This window comes from Bacillus rossius, chromosome 8 (assembly GCF_032445375.1).
Source record: "Bacillus rossius redtenbacheri isolate Brsri chromosome 8, Brsri_v3, whole genome shotgun sequence".
Lineage (NCBI taxonomy): Eukaryota > Metazoa > Arthropoda > Insecta > Phasmatodea > Bacillidae > Bacillus > Bacillus rossius.
This window is the reverse complement of record NC_086336.1, coordinates 49,511,451-49,531,170: the sequence shown is the minus strand read 5'-3', so window position 1 is coordinate 49,531,170 and position 19,720 is coordinate 49,511,451. Positions and strand designations below refer to the sequence as shown.

The following is a 19,720-nucleotide window of genomic DNA, read 5'->3' as shown; positions in this document are numbered from 1 at the left end:
GTTTAGGACATTGCTATTGTGGACGGGCCTTTAACTGTACTGACCGACGAAGTTGCCCGACGGCGAGAAGGCGACGCTCATGACCCAGGCCGACCTCAGGGGGATGACCTGCACCTTGTTGCCCGTCCACGTGTCCCAGATGATGAGCTTGCCGTCCAGCGAGCCAGTCACGCAGTGCCTGCAACAAGAACACTCCTCGTGCAGTGCAGGTAAGGTTCAACCATACTACAGGTTAGGAAGAAAACTAAGTGTTTCTCACAGACGCGTTTGGCGCAAGAGAAAATATCTGCCGATAGGGTGCGATGACGCAGCAACGGCGGAACTTGCTACCATGTTTAAGGGAGCTAACGAGATCAAATCTGAATAGTTTAGTTATTTTTCAATTTGAAGAAAATTGAAATGAACAGCCATATGAATATTATAGTAGTGAGGTATACGGAATATTATAGTAAGGTATGGCTGGGTAAAAGGGTATTAACTTTTTAAGTATTTGTAAAGGTTTTTTTTTTGTTTGGATACAGGATCTACATTTAATAAAACGGTTCTCTTGAACGTTGTAATTACGTTTTGTTTTAAATTATGAAAATCGTTCTTATTTTGCCTATAACCGGGTATTGGCGGAAAAGAGGGGGTTTATTTAAGATTAGGGTGTCCTTTTTTTTTCATGAACCTTGAAGTTGATTTATCTTTGTTCATCTTTGAGATATTTCTGTTGCATTTTTTTTTTCTGTATGAGGAAGCAGTTAATATTTTAACGTTAGCATTGCACATTCTACTACACCGACTTTAGCACACGGGCATAAAACCACACTAAGCATATTTCAAAACAAAATTTAAAACCACTACAAGATAAATATTAGGTATTGTTTTTATTCGAAAAGATTTACCGTATTTTTGTTATTTCAATTTTAAAAAGTCGTAATCGTCCGTCTCGATAACATTAAAACAAATGAATGTGTCACGTTGGTCGAACACCGCTGCTATCTAGCGGGGGAAACCTTCTTTCCACAGACGAGAGAGCCAAACGCCCGATCATGCATCTTCGTTTTTTTTTGGTTCATTGTAAATAAATATGGCGGTGTTGATAAAAGGACACTAATGGTCAATTAGGTTAGGTTAGCTACATTATAAATACTTTAAAACATTGTGGACGGTTGATTTGGTTAGGATAACTACATTAAAGATACGGAAAAAAACATGAACTTCGGGGAACTTCGGGTTTTGGCTCTCTCGTCTGTGAAAAGAAGGCTTCCCATCTAGCGGCGGGGCCATCTAGTGTGCCAAACTTTTAACATTGACCATCCCAACCTTTAGTAGAAGTAACCTTAATCTAGAGGAGGCCGACGAGGATTCACACAGTTCTTACGTCACCTCGCATAACTCGGTCAAAAATATTCCTACCTCTATGAAACATATTAACTAAACCAAGAAGAACATGTGTGCATTATGTGAACCAAACATAAAAGTGAGAGAAAGTAATCGGAATCCGTGAGATGATTCAATAAGAATGGAAAAAATCTCATCACGTGTCATCGCTCCCAGTACCGAGGTCAGTTTATTTTGAGAATATTAATGAAGGAAATTTAATATAAATGCTAGAATTTTTTTTAAACATATCAATTAGTCAGGATAAACATAACATATTTTACTTTTTACTGCCGTAATCAACTTTGGTACCATGTAATTACAACCAATAATAATTTTTTGCTGCTACATACGATAACTAGTCTTAAGTTTTATGGAATAGCAACACTACTACACATCACTTTTCTTATAATAGTGATAAAATACGGAGTTAATTTGCTATCAATAGAAACGAGAGTCCAGTTCCGCCTGGAACATGGCCCCCACAAGGGTGGGGCCGGGTAGACCCCTGGATTCAGGGCCCGGGCCCAGCACGGCTTATTTTTAAATGTTCAACTATTATAATTTTTTACAAACTAAAAAAAAATTGAATATTTTTTTATTTAATGAAATTTTAGAAGATTTTACACACCTACAGCTAATTTTATATTTATCTAACTTTTTTCATTTTTATCTTAAAATAATTTTACAAACAAAGCTTAGTTTGAACTCATAAAATAGTAACAAAAATTATTATACCCTGTATTTTCAGGTTAAATAACATTCTAAAAAAGTGTAGGTAAGAAATAACCATGCAATTATAATGTAGCACGTGACTGTAAAATTTGGAGGGGCCCGTCTCTGATCCTGGGTCCAGGGGCCATGGTGCTGGAACCAAGCACGGACAAGCAGCTAGTGACAGACTCTACGTGGTGATGATGGTCAGGGGCGTAGCCAGGGGGGAGGGGGTTAGGGGTGAACCCCCCCCCCCCTTAGTACCAAATATTTAATTAATTTCCTATTCATCACTAAAAAAATTTCATATTAAAATTAATAAATGTTTTACCATTACAATATTTAAATTTAAAAACCGAAAACTGCTAAAATAGCACTATTTTACACCTTAAAATCTAAATTTTTCCGGGGGAGGACCCCCCCCCCCCCCCCCACCCCCCGCTTTAATACTGGGGGGCCATGCTTCTTAACACCCCCCATATACAAATCCTGGCTACGCCACTGGTGGTTGGTGTGTCGCGCTGACCTGCTGTCGCCGCTGAAGTGCACCGAGTTCACCTTGTTGATGTGGCCCTTGAGCAGCTTCCTGGTGGACAGCCTCAGCTTGGGCACCTCGGCCAGGTCGGCGCACACCTGCTCCATCGTCGTGTCGGCCACCTTCCTCTGCTGCTCCTGGGGACACGGGGCGACGCCCCATCTCTCAACCGGCCCCCCTCGCGACGGAAACAATTCCGCCCCGGCCTCTTCGGGGGGGGGGGGGGAAAGGCGGAAAACGTACTAAAAACGGAAAACTGCCATATATTTATTTATACACTACACGGAATCAGGGGGGGCGTAGCCAGGGGGGGGGGGGTTAAGGGGTTCAAACACACCCCCGCCCTCCTCAGCACCAAATCTTTAATTAATTTCTTATTCATCACTCAAACAAATTTCATATTAAAATTAATAAAAAAATTACCATTACAATATTTAAATTTAAGTACCGAAAACTGCTAAAATAGCACTATTTTACACCTTAAAATCCAAATTTTCCCGGGGGAGGACTCCCGGACCACCCGCTTTAATACGGGGGGGGGGGGGGGGAGGCATGTCTCTTAACACCCCCCATACACAAATACTGGCTACGCCACTGCACGGAATGAGTACAACTGCTTTGCTCTCGAAGTAGCGTATGGAATACGTCGCTAGGTAGCGCTGTTAACCCCTCTACCTATCTGTTTCTTAGGTTAACTTAAAAGGCTACCGATATCACTTCTGGCGGTGATTTTTATGTAGTTCTAGTCATAAATCAACTCAACAGATCGCGCACTAGTAGAAACAATTTTTTCCAACAAATGAATGGGTCATAGAAAGCAGCACTGTATACTTATAAACACGATATTTAAATAAATATGGTAGTTTTCCATTGTGGCACTATTCCTCCTGTTTTGCCCGGGAGGAGGGGGGGGTGGCGACGGAAGACTGTCATACTGGAAAACTACCATTAGTTTAAAAAAAACACAACCATACAGTCCTAATACTCGAACGACATGAGTAAATTATGTCTGTTATCTTAGAAATAATTAATAAGCAGCATATAAATTCTTGTGATTCTAATTCATGTGTTAACTCCAGGTCACTAGTTGAAATGAAATGCAATCAAGTGACCGAAAATCACAATTCCTTGACAACCGACTGTTAAGAAAGTAAAATATTGCATGATTTATATCATATGTTTAAAATGCCACGACTGATTGTCACCATCAGGTGTTAAGTCATCTATAGTACTGAGGTGGCAATTCAATTCATTTTATTTTACGTCATGTCTATCAAAATAACGATATAATAAACTTAAGCATGAATGATTTCACAGAAAAATATGTTTACGTTACTACATCATTAATAACACCCACATTATGTTTCTGATGGGCTGTTGGGGTTCAAATTTTGTGGGCTGACTTCACTACGACCTTACTTCTTAATGGAGGTGGTGTTTTTTTTTTTGGTCGTGTCGGGGCTGTCACAGGATATTGTGATGCCAGCATTATGTTTTTAGCATGTGCTGAGAAAACTACTAGAAGAGTATTTTAACATATAAATCTAAAAAAAAAAAAAAACAATTGCCATTAAGAATATATAAAAACAACCCCAACATTTGCAACCTGAGAACTGTGAATACAGAATATTTGTTATACTTTATTTGAGAACGATTCACGTTTGCTGTTTAAGTTTTATTGATTAAGTAGTTGTGAAATTAGGTCTATATTTTAACTTCGTCAATGACTACGAAATCATTTAGTATATATATTCAAATGAGCTGGTTAAGTGAAAACATTTCAGCATATTAATTTATGAAAGCCTTGAAATAATTTTTATGGATGCTTACTAGAGGAATAGCCTATTTACTATATCATATTTCTTCTTATTCTGAAATGCATGCTTGTCCGTGAACAGATTAATAGCGAGGTCAATGCAGACGGCCAAACACAACGCCAAAGTATAGCGACAATGTGAAAGGAATTAGCCATGACCTACAGTAAGGAAGCATCCTACCAATTTTGTAGAATTATTTCAGAAATCAGCAGAAAAAATCTGTATCGGGACTCGCGGTAGTTGGTTTCGCGTGAAACGTCTATGTCGAAGAGTTGCTTTTAGTGTGATGGTTTGAAATAAAAACAATAAAAACGAGACAGTGACTACGTACTAAAAACTTTAATTCAAAACAGACACTAAATTGTAGCTTACTATTCATTTCAATTAATATTAGGCGAAAATTTTATTTAACATTGGCTTATGAAAAGATAATATTAACATTATTTTTTTTTTGTGAACGTACAATCTTTACTGCCCAGTGTTGTCGGTTCTCTATAAACAAACACACGAATCACCGCGCTATCACGTCTGAGTCGTGAGCTACACTGAACAGAATTTTTTCCTAACCTAAATTAAAACTAAGTGTACTTATTTTGAATGTCTAGGTTGGAAAGACTCTTAAGTGCGTCTCAGGCCGAAGCCCATATAGTTAGGAAAATATTAAAGTAAGATGATACACACCTTTTCGTTTCTTCTGGTACCTATATTTTTCGCTGTTAATTTAAAGACTTTAAGACGATATGACAATGGCCAGCCGGTATTTGAACCTGAGTTCTCTGGAATATGAATCTAGTGTCTTACGACTCGGTCCATAAACCTCGATAATGTATCTTTTCTCATCTTCAGATTGCCTTGTGTTGATGCCCCATGCTACAGGCGTGAGTGTACGATCATTGCATAACAGTAAAAATACATAGTTTCAGACTAGAGTACTCCATGTAGTCTATCATCACATGTCTTGAAAAATTATTGACATCTAATATTATAAATACAACTAAATTTTTTTTTTTTCAAAAATAGTCACCAAAATTTTAATTCGCGTGTTTTGAGTACTAGTGCGTGTAACTACATGTGATTTTGTTTACACATTTACCATGGGCTTAGACAGTATTTGTGGAAGGGGAGGGCAGAAGCCAGTCTCTCCTCCGGAAACTATTTTACAAAGATAATGCTTGAATATACATTTTTAGGCTAGTTGACGGTCCATTAAGTGCTTTATGAAATTCCTGCCATTGTAATTTTTGTAAAATAAAATTCTTTGTCAAAATAAATCTGGCAACCCTACTCTCCCACACACCATCCCCCCCCCCTTCCCATTTTTTTACTACGTTCTTGACACTTATTGTTAACAGAAACAGGTTCCTCTTTTGAGTAAGCTTCTCTGCACTTATACCTGTGCCTTGTTAACAGAAGTGTAAACAAATATACACATAAAACAAACAAAACACAAATCTGTTTAAAGACATTCAGTATTTATGTGAATTTCAACAAATTCAGTGTAGTTCATTAAATAAAATCTCAACTGACAAACAAAATTTTCAATAACAGGTAAATTAATTTAAGATATAGTTTCAGACATACGCCATTCATTACTCATTAAACTGTATGTCATGAAAAACCTCAGTCTGTTTGTGCCTTCAGAAGGGAATAGATTTCTTTCCCGAAACGTCGCAACTGTTCTCTTAGGAATCGTATACGTACTCTGTTAGTCTGCGCTATCATCGTTGTGGTTTTCAAAATATCTGTTTTTTCGCTCAACTGTTGCTTACGGTGTTTGTCTGTGCTGTCGTCACTGTTTATTCACATAGCTGGGTTCACCTGTGCGTCTCTGTGTAGCCGTTGTTTTTTCAATTTTTATCTGTTAGGTTTCATCGTTGATTTATTCTGTTTGCCATTGTGCACCGTAAATTTTCTTTGTAAATGGAACAGAAATATTCATGTAAACGTACATATTTGTTAATTTGTACATTTACATGAAAATAACTGTATCACTACAAAATATTGTTACCATTTATGCTTTGTGTTGCCTCAGTACCTCCAATATTTGGTTATTTGCAAACAGTTGTTTGAATAGCTTTCCAGGGATTAGCTGTGCATGTTAAGCACGGTAAAACAAAATAAAGCCAAACGTAATATAAAAAAGTTAACTTTTCTGTGGCTTTAAAACCAAATAAATAAAATGTTTATACAATAACTTCATGCTTGTAAGCACCTGCGTATTTTAACTAAGCACACTCTTTTAATATCTAACATTTATTTCAAAATAACTTTACCATCGACAGTGCAAGCTCTTACATATGTTTTTACTAGTCTATATAATTATTGTACAGCGGGATTGTATGTTTGTTTGCAGGAAAGTAACTAAAAAATTGCCAGACTAGTTATACAAGTTATATTTCACTGTTATGACATTCATTCATGCTGAACGAACAACATAAGAACACATAAATTTGTTCGTTACCGAGGTTAGATGTTACTGCACGTACTGCACGTGTTAATGACACACGAAACTACAGTAAACTCGTGGAATAACATCAAGTCAGTGTTAAGAAGACTGCAAGTATCCTCTCTACCACTCTGGTTCTGGCGTAGAGCGCCTGCCTTGTGACTTGTAGGACCCGGATTCGCACCCCGGCTCCTCCAAGGCGGATTGCCCAGACAAAATGGTGGCATTTTCTCTGGCAGGAATACAATCCCTTGTAACAAGTCAGGCTACCAAAGAAACGGTGGGTGGAACAGAAAAAAAACCTTCCAGGTGGCTTCCAAACGGGGAGCCCGTTTCTTTTATTGGGCTCCCCATGCGGTGGCCATTCCGGGGGTTTCTCCGGGGGAACGGAGTTTTGCAAAAATATTTTTTTTTGTAGTTTTGTAGCGTTTTAGTTTTTAGTAACTGTAGCATTATCATTCCAACATGTATTAATAAAGCTCAAACAATCATTAATTTTTTTTTTTCCTTTTCTACATAAAATATTTGAATTAAGTGTGTATCAGTCAGTGAGTGGTTGTATACCGATTTTGTGTGTTCAACCATTTATAAATATGTATATATTTTCTTGAAGTATTATTGACAGTTAAATTTAAGTCACAAACTATTGACTAATACCTTTGTTATGTAGTATTTTTGTAGTTTTGATGAAAAAATATTTATAGGCACATGAATTTTATTCCTAAAAATTTTATTTCTGAAAAACCACATAGTTTTCAATCAGTAATATTGTCTTTAACACACACACGTATGTGTACCAGTATAATATCCAGATACAAAAAAAAATTATTCTATTTATTTCAACATGGGCAAAGCCTTTGATACTTTCCAACACAATCTTATGATTAAAAAATTATCAATTTTAGGCCTCGTCAAGCAATGCAATTTTACAAATAGACCCTTTTAAGTCAAATTTTCCAATGCAATGTTCCGCAAATTAGTAGTTTATCTCAACTACTCTTTAATATTTAATAAATTATATTCCAACTGTCATCAGAATGCATCAAGAAAAGATGCTGATGAAAAAAAATATATAATTGGGAAGTAGCCTATGTTTGTGAAACTTTTGAGCAAGATATTTCAGCTGTCCAGATCTGGTTATCAAGTTAATAAATGTCTCTGATTTACGATAGGATTTATTATATAACCTTTAGTAAAAAAAACTAATTCAATTAATAATATTATCACAAACATAGTAAGTAATGAAATTAAACGGGGTGTCCTCTTTTAAGACCTTCGAGTTATATTGGATGCCAAGATTTTTTTTTTCACCAACATATGTATAAAGCTATTAGCAACACATGAAGATCTTTAGGTCTTATTAAATTTATAACTTTCTCTGCAACAACTATTTTTTTTTAGAATAGAATTGAAGGTATGCAGCAAAAAGTTCTTAAATTAATATTTAAAAATTTCAGGCATTTAAATTATTTTGAATATGCTACAGTCCTATATAAACTATTTTCATGTTCTATTTATTAGGCGTTCAATCAGTGATGCACTTTTTATTATATACATTTTTGTTGGTTCATACATAATATCTCTGTTTTTCCTCGCATTTCAGGACATTTTGTAGACTTTAAATAATTTAATATGGATATTAAAAACCTTAATATCTGAGTAATTGTGTTCTATCACCCTAATAATGAAAACATTACATTAGAAAACCCTTGAATATTTGCGTTGGATTTGCACTCATTGAATAATGATCAGAAATTATTTTAATTATTCCAGTGTGGAAAAATGTAAATTATAAGAAGCTAGTTACATTACGATTTTACGAGTAAGGCCTCATTCCGTACATAAAGAAATTTTGGCAGAATTCCCCTTTGTCCTTTTAAGTTTATTTAACAAATCGTCGCAATAAGAGTGCTGCTCCCTATAACATATTTTTGGAAAAAATTATTTCTACTAGTGTGATTTGTGATTGCAACTATGCCAGTCAGAAGCAATAAAGTTAACCTGAGAAAGAGCTAGAGGGTTGACAGCGCTACCTACCGAGTATTCTATACACTACTTCGATACAATGCTGCTGTACTCATTCCATGGAGTGTATAAGAAAATACGGCAGAATTCCGTTGCGTTACGGCAGTTTTCCGTTATGGTAAATTTACGCCTTTTTCGAAGAGGCCAGGCGGCATTCTGTCCTTATGGTAGTTTTCCAGTATGGCAGTCTTCCGCGCCCTCTCGCCAGCCCCTCGACGGTTCTTCGTCAACGGATCACACTGCCCCGGCGCAATGACTGGACGACCGTTGGAGGCCGGACAGGATCACCGCCCACTCCCCCCCCCCCCCCCCAACCAAACTGTCCTCGGGAGTACCGGAGACGTGAGGAGGTCTGGCTAGGCCCACAACACGCAAGGCCCGATCTCCGAGCGGAAGGAGGGTAGCCTACGATGAACAAGAGAGGTGGACCAAGCCCGAACACACCCGAAGAATTCACTTCGGCCAACGTCGGGATGTTGTTCTTCTGTTGACCCATCGTCCGCTATCTTGGCAGTTATTAAATACCAAGAAAGATACTCATAATAAAAATTATTTTAAGGCAAGTAATTGTGCTATATTTTCTCAGATGTTTAATGATTGTCAGTAGGATTCCATTTCTTTGTTTGAAAATATTATGGTTATTAAGTTAGGCACTGTAAGATCTGTAGTTCCTTACATGCAGTAATTGTTACATATTTGCGTCGTATTTACTTTTTAAAATACGTGATGCTTACCAAAAAGGGAATGCGGCATTGATTGGTAATGCTCGTCCATATGATTTGAGGATTTTCAGGTATTCAAACTTCAGAGATCTCAGAGCTGGATTATTCAAGTATGTAATCAGGGATGGCCCCAGGGCAAGGCAAGCTTGTCAACCACCGAGGGCTCCACACCAGCCCTTTTATTATTGAAGCAAATGTTTGTCATTAAACTGTAGACTCCTTTCCATTTTATAATGTGAACATAATTTATTAAAAATTTTATAATATCAAAATTTCAGAAAAGAAATTAGCAAAAACTTTGTTTAAATTGATGTTCCAAAGGTGAATAAATTGCACACAGTAAACTGTAAGTACTTGCACGAAATGGTCGTGCCCTTCCTGACATTGTTTGTAACGCCCCTAGTCTGCTAAAGTAATGAGTCATGTGAATTGGTTTGAATATGGGCTATAACATTTTGTGCCTCGCTGATTGCCTGTGTGGTTTGCATAGTAACTTGTTACTTGTATTCATTTTGACTTTGCTTGAACTGATCTATGTTAACGGCTGAGAAGCCTCACTGGTATAGGCCCGCCTCTAATTTTTCACGGGCCCTTTATAGTGGGCATAGGTCTGTGTTTTCTTGTCTGGTTTATTTCCCCCAGTAATCCATTTTGCGTCACTTTCTGTGCGGCCCTATACCGTGTTAGGGCTAGTTTAACTGTCTCTCCTGCCACACCGAACAGCCGCCCTAGTTGTAGTCGACGCTTCATCTGAAGTATTCAATTGTTTGTAATTTGTTGTTATTTTGTATTTCAATTTGTGTGCTTCTGTTTGTCTGAAGTTTAGCATTGCGTGTTTGATATAATCAATTCATATAGCTTCACCATGTTTAATCAATACTGTATTTGAATTACCCATATCTGGGGTATATTATTTGTGTAATGTCCAGAGGCGCATGTATGTTTTCTATAAAGGCCCTTATGATAAGGCTAGAAATTGCAGCAAGTTGGCTTGAATTCTGGGTGTTGTAAGCCCCTTATGTACCCGCTCATCGAATTTGTGACGTAAATTGTAACAAATATTTATTCATGTGTTTTGTACCGGCAGTTTTTGTGCTTGCATTAATATTGCCATGTTACTATTTTAAGATTTTCAAAATAAATTATCTTTCTATGGACTTCGACTTCCCTAACTCAAAGGAATACACTCCGAGCTCTCTAAATTCCCTATTGGAAGGGTATAACTATTCTTCATTGTGAAATTGTAGCTTGCTCGAATTAACATTAAACCAGGCTGCAACATAATCAGTACTTGTAAATTGCTTCTGTTTGTTGCAGGAATGAGAAGAAATTAGAACATTACCTTACATTGAACTACTGGGATGCCCCACGTGTATGAAAAATTATTTTATCAATCCTCATTGTAACTGTGGTTTTATTGAGAAAGTTATTTCAATGGCATTTAAGTGATACCTAGAAATTAAATTTAATAAAAATGATTTCTGAAGGGGAAAAAATAAAATGATTTAGAACCTTATATTTCAACATGAAATTTGAATAATATCATATATGATGCTATCAATGAGAAGATATTATGATTTTGCATTTTTATATCATTGGTATCTTCTGAGTGTATTCGAGAGTTTGATATAAAAGATGCTTTGAAAAATTAATGTCTATATGTTCAGTGTGCCATATTTTCTTTCATGCCACATCAGTAATTGAATATCTTTATAAACTATAAACATATATTTTAATGTAATATGGTAGAATAAAAAATGTCACTTAAGATACATTCACCCACTTACTACAAATAAACTTAACTGGAAAAACAGTAAGGAAAGGTACATTGACACTGTTGAAAATATTTTTGGGAAGGGCTGTTACATACTGTATAAATAACTTAATGGCTTTTCAGATAAAATAACACAATTGCAACACAATATGTTAATCTTTAAAAATTGTTTGACATGTACTTTGTTCAAAATGGCTTCAATCAGTTTAACTTTTTGTATGTAATATAATGAAATAAAATACGTATAACAATATTTCCATAAGCTTCATGACTGTTGACTGATTGTTAAATCAGCATGTGGGAAGCTCTCACACATGAATATTTTGAATTGGTACAACTTTGTAAATTTTTTTTATAAACTACCAATCTTAATGTTGAACGTTAATGCAACATTCTGTATACAACATAATTTTACAGTAATATTTTAGAATCATTTGAGAGTGATGTTGGAGTAAATATGTTCTATATTATACTGCTTCTGAATAAAGGCTCTTGAAGGTCAGGATATATTGACCTACCTTAACTTACACTATTAAAATTCTCATTCACTGTAGGTTTAATCAAAATTTAAGACAATGCTAGCATAGATTCATGCTTGTGCCAAATTAAAATGAGTTTTGCTTGTTATGTGTACTAAGGTATTAAAAAACTGTTACATTATTTTAGTATTCAACACAATGTTTGATTGATTATATTTATTGAAAGCTGTTGAAAAAAATATTTCTAGCCATGAATATTGGAAATAATTATATTCATACAATTGCGAAATACTTGCACACGCGTAAGCCACTGCACATTCATGTTTGAGCCGAAAATTTGCCACTTCACTGTCAATACTTTTTATGCTTTGAACACATAAAATGTAATATGCTGAACCTGTAATATAATAGGATGTAATAAATTTAGTGGAATTTTTGTGTAGTATAAGTGTGTAGATATTTTTATTTATTTAATATAATACTATTTCATGTTTTTGTTTTTTGTTTTTTTATACACACACAAAGAATTAAAAACATCACAAGAAAGATTATGTATTTAAATTAACACAAACACCATTTACAAGGACAGATGATAACACTTTTTTAGCTTAATCCAGGTCATTATTTTCTGCTTGTTATGAAATTTACTGTTTGTTCCCACCAAACAAAATATGTGCAATTCATAAATAAAACACAAGTACGAAAACATGAATCCATTATGTAGCTTAAATGTTTTTTATTAATAATTTTTATTTATTTATTTCACATCACTGGACCCCATTTCAGGGTATGATACATGTCAATGTTATTAAAAAAAAAGAAGAAATAGATTAAATTCACCATGAACTATTGTTATGAGTAGTAGGACTACATTTTATCAACCAGTTATTTTGAGGCATTCAAAAAAATTTGAAGTCAAGGAAACTGAAAGGGTTCAGTCATGACCAATTGTTGGAAACCACGCCAGCTACTCTTGGAGTAATTTTGGGAAACTAAAATCATGTCTATTGGATTGGGATTAACCCAGCCCGGCACATCCTATATACAAGATCAGCACTTACTGTTGCACCACTTTGGTTAATAAAGTAAAGTTTATATTTATTAATTTGCAAATAAAATTAATTTTGAGTTTTAGACACACATTATTTTTGTAATAATTATAATCTCATACGTGTTATATTTTTCCAACCAAATGTTTTTATATAAATTAATTACAGTCATAGTGCTTTAAAAATAGTTCAATATTAATTTAAAAATCTTTGCAATACTGCAGTGAATGAGATATAGCAACTAATTTATATCATAAACTCTTGGCGCTGCTCCGCACATAATAGGAATGGCCTAATTTTAATAATCCATTCATAAATGTTTTATATCCTACTTCGGTGTTGACAATTCCCACGATATAGTCTTCATTTTTATTAACACTTTTATGAAACAACTTTTCCACATTACTATTTAATTGCTCCATGCTTACTAACTCGAATTCCCGCGCAACATTGACAAAACCTAAACAAAATTCCGACGTGGGCCGAAGTGAATTCTTCGGGTGTGTTCGGGCTTGGTCCACCTCTCTTGTATATCGTAGGCTACCTGCGGAAGGATGAGGCTTGTGACGTGAGCGGGTAAGGGGTTGGTCCTTCTGTTTTTGTCCGCGATTTCTTACCGAAAGCGCCTGTATCTGTTTTTTCACGGGGTGTAACGGAAATTCTGATTACGCACCTAGGGTTCAGGTATTCGGGTTTACTAAAAACCAAAGACGGAAAACCAATATGGCTGCAAAAATTTAAAACACCAAATTCTTTCAAGTTTACTTAATTTTTTTAAAAAATAAAAATTTCATAGTTATAGATTTAGCGTAAAATTTAGCAAAACCGTTATTTATCCGGTTATCTTCGTAAACAGTAAACCAAAGTTCGGTCGTCCTTAAATCAATTCACGTTTTTCAGGTCTCAGTACTAAAAAAAAAATAAAAAATAAAAAAAAAAAAAATTATGTGCTATTTACATAAAACTGGATATTAATCACCTATGCATTTCTTATTACACTGGTTGTTATGTTGTGTCATATAAGAAGCCTAGTATTTTTCGACAAAATACGATTCGCTGCTTCTCGATTAGTTCACAAGGATAAGAGCGGAAACATTTTGAAGAAAAAAAAAATCTTGTTTAAACTGAATATTTATTCGTGAAGAAATCAAGAGAAAATCGAAAGAATAAAGATCAAATTCCAATTACATGCTTGTTATACCAATAAATACATAATATATTATCTATGACCATTACCAGAAATATTTCCGTAATGCCCTACTTATTTTTCAGCACCCAGTCACAGGCTCGAAAGCCCTGAGACGAAATTAATTCGTTATTTACGTGAAATGCTTGAAGCAACTATTTGCGAACATGTCGCACTCAAAGAGAAGGAATGAATTATATTATCTTTAAATTAACCATCGAGAATAAATTAAATAGTGTTAAAACGCGCATCATATAAATATATATATATATATAACATTTATTAGATCTCCATTAAAGCGTTACCAAACCACTTACTTTTATCTTGTTGGTGATGTCCTCTAGTTCTTTCTTCAGCCTGTTCACCTCCTGGTCTTCTTTTGGCGGCATGGTTGAGTTTCCTGAATGGGAAAATAAAACAAGATGTAGAGCGATTGCCCACCTCGCTAACAGTAAAACACTCCTCGACCGATGAATTAATTTTAGTCCAACATGACAACGCAGTATAATATTTTACTTATTTTTTTCAATTTATGTATGTGATAGCTGTGAATTCACTTATAAAGTATCTGCTATGCAACTTGTCTCGAATTTGACAGCTCTCAAAAGTGGTAACATCGGTCCACGTTTCTCGAATGTCACTTGCAACGCATCACATGACGTTCGTTTAAGAATACCGACAACCTCATGAAGTCGCTGACAGAGAAACAGCGGTAAAAGAATACGTTAGACAATTGGTACTTGAGACATATTACGTGACACAGAATAAATAATGCTCAGTTGCTTACCCAAATGTTCTGTCTTAAACCAAATTGTCTCAAAATGGGGTGAAATAGAATTTTTTTTTTGTGTGTAAACATTTTAATTTTAGGTACGTGACATTTGGTAGGAGTAATTTCGTGAATGTAACGGAAGTCGCGGGGAACGGAAATGTGTAACCACGGTGCTGCCATCTGTGGCGGATGGCGCGATTACAGTTACAAATGGAAACTTTCGAGTCTTAACTGTTTAGTGAATGGTAACAAGATAAGCAGTATTTAAATAAAATTCCAATTCGAAAATCAGGTCTAAAGCTGAAGTATATTTATTTTTATTTTTTAATCTTTCTCGCTTTTAGTTATTTAGTTATATAGTTTAACATTTCTCTCTGCAAAATGAATTATTCTGTGGTCGACGTAGCTGCTCCGGCAGCGAATTCTAGCGGCGGGTGCGGAAACTGTTTGGGGATTCGCGTCTGGAAATTTAGTTGAAAACACAATTTTCGTATATTTATCTCGCCCAGCATTATTTTAAAGAATTTTACGTAAAGATTTCGTGTCCGAGTTTCGTACTATAAGTTTATTTGCAACATGAGAACACGTGAATTTGCTCGTTACCGAGGTTAGATGTTTACACATCACTGGCGAGTACTGAAAGACTCTCTCACTTTTTTTTTTTGTTCCTTAAAGGTTGGCTAGCTCTCTCGAAAAGACGTCCTTATTCAACATGGTGAGTAACACGAGAACACTCTCAAGTTGAAACGTGAAAAATATTCCCAAAAAATAAATCACAGTTAAACTGCAAATCATCCACAATCTGAGTAGTTAACTAATTTAGCAAAGATGCCGGGGTTTAGAACTTTATCATCAGGTCTTTTGTTTTTTTTCGCTTCTATCGAAACCATTTCTAAAAGTTTAAAACATTTATTTTGTTTCATGCTGCTGCCTGTAAAGTGATGGCGGCAAGCAACGTTTACGATTCAGGCAGCGCATTCTAGCGGCGGGCGCAAAAAGTGTGTGATTCGCGTCTTAGAAATTCTGGTGCGTACTTGAAAAAGCGAATATTTGTGTTCGATCGGTACATTTATCACGCTCGGCGTTTCGTACCGGCAACTTGCAATGTTGACAGATTAACAAAAATGTTATCCTAGATTTCTATTATGAAATATACCACTAGGTTGATATGGGGAAGATGGGGAAAAGGGGGGGGGGGGAGGGGAACGAAAATCACGGACGCAGTCATCGTTGCGGGTTTATTGAAAGCGAAGTCTGGCGATCGAGACGCGTGTTCTTACCTCAGAGAGAGGGTCGGTTCTCTGGCGCCGTTCTTCCAACTGCGCCAGGCGAGTGTCGGGACTCGCACACCGCCGCCTCTATCCTGTTAGCCGGTCATCCTGTTACGCTTATTGGATGGCGCGAGGCTTCCGCCAGAGGCGCCCGGGGCCGACGGTCGGACACGCGTCCAGGCCGGGCGCGCTGGCTCCCGCGTCGAGACTTGTCGCCAGCGGTACCACGCGCCGCGCAGTTAGTCCACCCGCCTCGCAGCAGCGTCTGTGAGGGAGAGGAGCGTCCAGGCGCTTGGGTAGTATTTCTTCTAAAAAAAAAAAAGTCGGTTTACGGACGATAGTTTGACGTGACGTCATAACAAAACATTGATGAAATAATTGCATACTTTTATGAATAAAATTGAATCATTTTTATTGAATTTATTGATACAAAGAAGGAGTGAAATGGAATCTACAATTTAATTGATAAATTTACTTTTATTTGCACTCATTAATTCAAATATGTTTATTACTTTAACGAAGAGATTAGTTTAACTTTAACTTTTATACATGTTTGCTATTTAACTTCTTCCAATCTGTGTTATTCTGTTAAGGATAGGACGATGATAGGAAAAGTAGGAAACGAATGGGAGTGTTTCAAGTTTAATGTGCCTCGAAAAAGTCAAATCGATGGTTGTTCCAATCGAGTGAAAGAGAGATAGATGCGGCGCAAGCGTACAATGAGCGTAACGGGACAATGACCGTAACGGGACTATGAGTCATCCTCTTTCGTGCGTGCAGCCGGCGTTCATCGATTTATTAGACGTTGTCACGTCAAAAAAAGGGGGGTTGTCTGTAAAGTCGGTTTACGGACGATAATTTTACGTGATAACGTCATAAGAAAACATTGATGAAAAATTGCATAATTTTTAAATTTCAAATATTAGGCCTATTTACAGTTTTTTGCAAATTTAATTGAAATAATTTGTTTAAATATAATCACGAACAATTAGTTAAAAAGCCCGCCTTAACATGTTTGATATTATAGAAGATTTTTTCTCGCACGGTGGTTGGCCGGTTCTTGCACGCTGGGCTCAGGCGGAACGTGACAATTTTTAGTGCGTGCAGCCGGCGTTCATCGATTTATAAGACGTTATCACGTCAAAAAAATAAAAGAGCAGGTGTAACTAAGTACACGTGATAGAAGTGAAACTTTCTTTGGCAATTTTCAAAGCTCGACTCGAATGTGTATCTCTTTGGCCAAATACCTATACCAAATTTCTATGGAATCCGTGCAGCCGTTTGAGCCTGATTGATTCAAATAAGCATATTTTAGCAAATCGTATTAGGATTATGAAAAGGATAATATAAAAGTATCCTACGTCGTATTCCACGACGTAATTAGAATCCGTGCAGCCGTTTGAGACTGGGTGAGGGATAAACATTCAAACAAATATTCTTTCGCATTTTGAATTGGGATTAGGATTATAAATAAAGTCCTATGTCCTATTCCACGACGTAATTAACTTCCACACAAAAAAAATGACGTTAGAATGCGTGTAGCCATTTGAGCATGATTTAGGGACATACTTTCGCATTTTTAATAATATTATTAAGATGAAAATTGTTGTTCAGCTCTAACTTCCTTGGGGGAAGCACTTTAGACGATAAGTTGTATATGTTTTCAACTTATTTTGTCGGTATGAATCTGCACCCGAAGATAGTCGGTTGAATTCAGTCTCCTTTTGTATACATAAATTAATATTTCGATAACCTTAATTCCCCTGGCTACGCCATTGGTGCATTTAAGTTTGTTTTTTTTTTTGCACCAATTGACCGACTATTTTTGGACTGTCCACGTAACACATCCTCGTGGAAGCGCGCGTAACGCTGGTGCTCGATGCGGCCGCTACGCCGCGCTGCAGTCGCGCAGCCGAGACAGGCGGCGTCGTGAAGCCGTGACGTGGTGCGCGCGCGGCGTGGAATGGCGGAAGCGACGCTCCCTCTCCCCTCCTCTAAAAAAACAATCCCTCCCTCTCTCTCACGCTCTTTTTTTTTCCTCTCCGTCTCCCTCCCGAATGTCAACACGATAGCGTCAGCGCCAGCTGAGAGGCCGACAGAGCTCCGTGAACCGTTCGCCCGCGTGGGTCACGGCGTCCTGTTTTCAAAGCAGGCGGCCGGAGAGACATGGAAGGTCGCATCTTCTCGGTGCTGTTCCCAGCGGCCGTGTGGGTACTACTGACTGCAACACACGTTACAGGTAAGCCTTCCGCTCTTAATTAACACTGCACCAGTCTTTGCAGGCGGTAGTCACGAAACTTTTTCTCTAATTTTACGGTTCTCAAAAAATAGTGCCCAGTGGAACCCATTTCCCGACTGTTACCAGCAAAGCATCACGTGATGTTTTGCGTCAAGTTTATGTGTACCAAAGTGCCGGTGCCAAAATGGTACGGGGTTCACAGTTATCTTGTATGTTCCGTCGTTTTGAACCCATGACCATAACCGCGCGAAGAAAATCCCATATTAGCTGTGGGTATACAGCATTTAATGGGAGTAATTTTGTGAAAGGAGCGGCAGTCAAGGAACGGAAATGTGTAACGACCACGGTGCTGCCGTCAGTGGCGGATGACGCGAAGACAAAAGAGATAATTTATAGTATTTGCTGTATAATGAATTCTGACAAGATAGGTAGCATTTTAATAAAATTCCTTGTCGAAAATCAGGTCCAAAGATGGGGTTTAGTGTTTTTCCAAGTCGTTTTCGCTTTTATCGGAGCCGTTTCTAGTAGCTTAAAATTTCCTTCTGTTTCATACTGCTATATATCTACGCGTGTTGGTGTGTAAGCAACGTTTACGATTCAGGCAGTGAATTCTAGCGGCGGGTTCAGAAAGTACGCGTGCGTGATTCGCGTCCAGAAATTTTGGTGTTCGAAAAGCGAATATTTTATTTATCAGTACATTTATCACATTAGGCATTATTTTAGAGGTTTGCGTTAAATTTCGTGTCAGAGTTGCGTACTGTAAGTTTATTTGCGACCTGAAAAAACATGATTTTGCTCGTTACCGAGGCTAGATGTTTACACATCATTGGCGTGAACTGAAAACCTCGCTCACTTTTTTTTTCTCACATCTTGTAGTTATGATCGGCTGCAGAACAAGTTCTTCCCGCGTTCGGGCGAGCTAATGAAAACGCGGTTTTTGAACTTACCATCGGACGTCTGTGATTGGCCTGAACTCATTGCATTCTAAAGTCATTATTCGGGACCTACAATTATACACTTACGTGACACTATTATTGGATCATGGACTGTTTGGCACGCCCAGGGCAACTGGAAAGATAAGTAACGGTAAGGGTAAGGGGCAAAAGCCTCAATTTGTTTTTAAAACGTGATTTTTTTTCCCTGATAGTAGGTCGAAAATTACGCGTCTTTTGCTTATATGATTTATTCTAATCATTTCAAGTTATGTGACACGCGAATACTACGTTTACAGTTACGGCCACGGCATCATTTAGTCATTTATTATTATTATTTAATTTGGGGGTTGAAAAATTTTTACTTTTCATAATGGGCAGGTGGCCCGACAAA

At 36.9% G+C, this 19,720-nt stretch overlaps 2 protein-coding genes across 3 annotated transcripts in view; one reads left to right on the top strand and one right to left on the bottom strand.

Moving 5' to 3' along the window:
* Nucleotides 1-16,232, bottom strand: part of LOC134535321 (guanine nucleotide-binding protein subunit beta-2-like) — a 31,576-nt gene extending 15,344 nt beyond the window's left edge. Inside the window, exons 1-4 of the mRNA XM_063374388.1 lie at nt 16,165-16,232; nt 14,430-14,512; nt 2,606-2,751; nt 45-178 (exon numbers count right to left, since the gene is read on the bottom strand). Of these exons, the coding sequence (XP_063230458.1) occupies nt 45-178; nt 2,606-2,751; nt 14,430-14,501 (352 nt within the window). The 5' untranslated portion in view covers nt 14,502-14,512; nt 16,165-16,232. The remainder of the gene's footprint in view (nt 1-44; nt 179-2,605; nt 2,752-14,429; nt 14,513-16,164) is intronic.
* Nucleotides 16,233-18,072: 1,840 nt separating this feature from the next.
* The window catches only part of LOC134534890 (procollagen-lysine,2-oxoglutarate 5-dioxygenase), an 89,851-nt gene continuing 88,203 nt past the window's right edge, over nt 18,073-19,720 (top strand). For both annotated transcript variants that reach the window (XM_063373565.1, XM_063373564.1), the window contains exon 1: nt 18,073-18,394. In XM_063373565.1, the coding sequence (XP_063229635.1) occupies nt 18,322-18,394 (73 nt within the window). In that variant the 5' untranslated portion in view covers nt 18,073-18,321. The remainder of the gene's footprint in view (nt 18,395-19,720) is intronic.